The following is a 2,804-nucleotide window of genomic DNA, read 5'->3' on the forward strand; positions in this document are numbered from 1 at the left end:
GTTGCCCCACCCCTTTATTGGAAGAATGACAAGCTTGGCAGTGTAAATGCATGTAACAGGCAGTTCCCATCTATTTATTTATTTTTGAATTTTAAAATGATAGCTACAGGGAGTGTAATACATTGTGTATCACTTATATTTAAATACCTAAGATCTAACAACAAGGATTCCATAGAAATGAGACAAGTGAAAAGTAAAGATTACACTTGAAGCTCTATTAACTTCTTTAAAAGGACTTTTCAACATCCCAATAGTTGACCACAAAACTCAAAAATAAGAAAACAAGGAAAGAACTAAGGAGAGAGGAAAGGGCTGAAGAAAGTATGGAAAGATTACGAAGCCAGACAGGTCATTTGGGGCTGCATTTGACTGTATGTCAGAGCCATGATCCCTGTTCTCAGAGGAGCTGCTTCAGAAACTTACAGCAAAACAGCCCCTATGTATTCTTTATTTGTATTTGAGGATTATAAGATGGACCTCCTGTTGCTCTTTTGCTAACAATGAAATGTAAGAAATAAGCAATGTAAAATGTGAAAATTGCTCCAGTATTAAACAAATGCTACAGGTCTAAGATTTCAGCTAACCTTTTTTTATGTCAGTGTTAACTTTCCTATAATGCCATATAATCAGTGAAGAATAATATTCTTTCAGAGGGCTATGAATTCATTTCTTTATTATTGTACCTTTCAGATTTTATTTACTCTTTTAGGTTCTTACACTAGTGAGATAATGTGATGTTTATACATGAGGGTCTGATTTATTTCACTTCTGGTAGAGCCTCTAGTTGCAACCATTTACCCATAAAAGCTTCGAGTTGATCTTTTTTATAGTTGAGTAATACTCCTTTGTTTAAAATACCATATCTTTTCTTATCCCTTCCTCAGCTGATGGACATGTAGGTTGTTTCCAAGATTTAGCTATGACAAAGTGTATGGCTATAAACATGGGTGCACATATTTCACTATGAAATGGTATTTTTAGTTCTTCTGGAAAAATACCAAAGGAGAGATATCTGGGTTAAATGGGACCTTTAATCCTAGCTTTTTGAGTAATTTCCATGCAGGTTTCCATAATGGTTGTAGCAGTCTACACTCCCACAACAGTGGAGAATATTTAAATGCCTACATTAATATGTTTTAATCATATCATTTTGTGACCACTTCATATTATTAGACTGCACCTGTATGGGACACTTACAATGTATAATGGAAGTATATACTTCAAAATAGTCATATTTAATGTACTCTGAACAAGTCAGTGATAGATAGTCACACTTGCATTTCCATTTTATTTAGTTGGTTGCTACAGCAACATAGCATAAATCTAATATGGCTTGAAACCTTGGGTATTTTTCTATAAGCCACAAATTACTTTAAAGAAACAGTACAAAAGAAATAGAAAATACATAAAGGAAGCTAGGATCAGAAAAAGTGTAACTTAATGTAGAAAACCAATATGAGAAGAATGCAAAGAATCAGAAGGCACATACTGATATTTAGGTGACTGCACAGATTTTGAGTCTGAGGTACGAATTTGGTTATGAGTTTCCAGACAGCTAAGATTAAAAGGGAAATATTATCATTACAGATGCTTGTTACATAACGACTCAGATAAAATCACTGCCTTGCCTCTTGTTTCTGAATGAAGTCTGCCGCCTAGAATTTCATGGGTGGGGGATAAATTTTACATACTACTCTTGAGAAAATGGGATACTAGGTCATTGGTGGTGTAACAAACATTTTACCTCCACTGCTCTAGAGGAAGTTGAGGACTTATACCGAAGTGCTTATAGGTGAAGGCAATCATTATGTAGCTTAACCCAAGGATAATATTTATAATATCTACAAAGAATGGATGCCCCCTTAGACATTTTCTATATTATTTCTTGTGAGCATTTTGCTAAAAGCCAGGCTACTGGAAGTTTGAGATTTTTTTTGGAAAGGGACAAGATTTACAAATGCCTGAGGGAAGTAGCCAGGGTTTACTAGTACACACACTTAGCTATTTTCACTGAGATAATATGTTGTACCTTTTGAATGCAGTCTCACCTTTCTTTCCTTTTCCTTCAGGAAGAGGTTCTTGTTTGCCATGTGAGGTTTCTAAATAAAATTAAGCACATAAATAATATTTATGACCTATTCTACTAGTCTATACCACATAATTTCTAAGTGATGAAATATTACTTTTATAGTTGTATTTGCACTAATGTGAATTGGGTCTTTGTATGAGATAGAAGTTAATCTGAGGAACAGTGTAGGCTTACCATGCTAAAAGGATACAACTAATAATCTTCCTCTATGCTATTCTATCACACTGAGTTTAGTTCAAGCTTTAGTATTAACATGCATCCACAGGGTTGATTATAACCTGCTTCATGGAATTGTGGAGTTCTTAGCTACTCACAGGTCATTTTGAAACAGATGACTAGATTTGGATTCATTATAATGGAACAAACCTTAATAAGACAACTAGACTTGTAGCAATGATTATTAAACACTTTACACAATAATTAAATGATCACATTGTGTTGATAAGGTCCATGTTTAAAATTTTCTTGACCACGCACTACACTGCCTTATGACTTTTACACATTTGTATTGATTACAATTTGTAATGTAGATGATGATTTAGGTATGTCTATCTTGGATTATCTGGAATCTAGTTTAAATATATTGTGAGAGGGAAAATGGGAAATGGATGATCGAAGGCGTGAAGATATATCAAATAATAAATTAGGTCCTTGAAGAAAATTCACTGCATCCTAGCTTTATTTGCTAGCAAATATAAGCATTTTCCTCCTTTGG

The 2,804-nt window shown here is 34.0% G+C and overlaps 1 protein-coding gene across 4 annotated transcripts in view; it reads right to left on the reverse strand.

Annotated features, from left to right (window-relative positions):
- The window catches only part of Spef2 (sperm flagellar 2), a 224,325-nt gene that overhangs the window by 109,410 nt on the left and 112,111 nt on the right, over positions 1-2,804 (reverse strand). For all 4 annotated transcript variants that reach the window (XR_002820491.1, XM_023712040.1, XM_023712034.1 and 1 more), the window contains one exon: positions 2,049-2,099. Coding sequence is in view for 3 of the 4 variants with exons in the window: in XM_023712040.1 (XP_023567808.1) it covers positions 2,049-2,099 (51 nt within the window). In the remaining variant the exon portion in view is untranslated. The remainder of the gene's footprint in view (positions 1-2,048; positions 2,100-2,804) is intronic.

Source organism: Octodon degus, unplaced genomic scaffold (genome assembly GCF_000260255.1).
Source record: "Octodon degus isolate 3935 unplaced genomic scaffold, OctDeg1.0 scaffold00002, whole genome shotgun sequence".
Taxonomy (NCBI): domain Eukaryota; kingdom Metazoa; phylum Chordata; class Mammalia; order Rodentia; family Octodontidae; genus Octodon; species Octodon degus.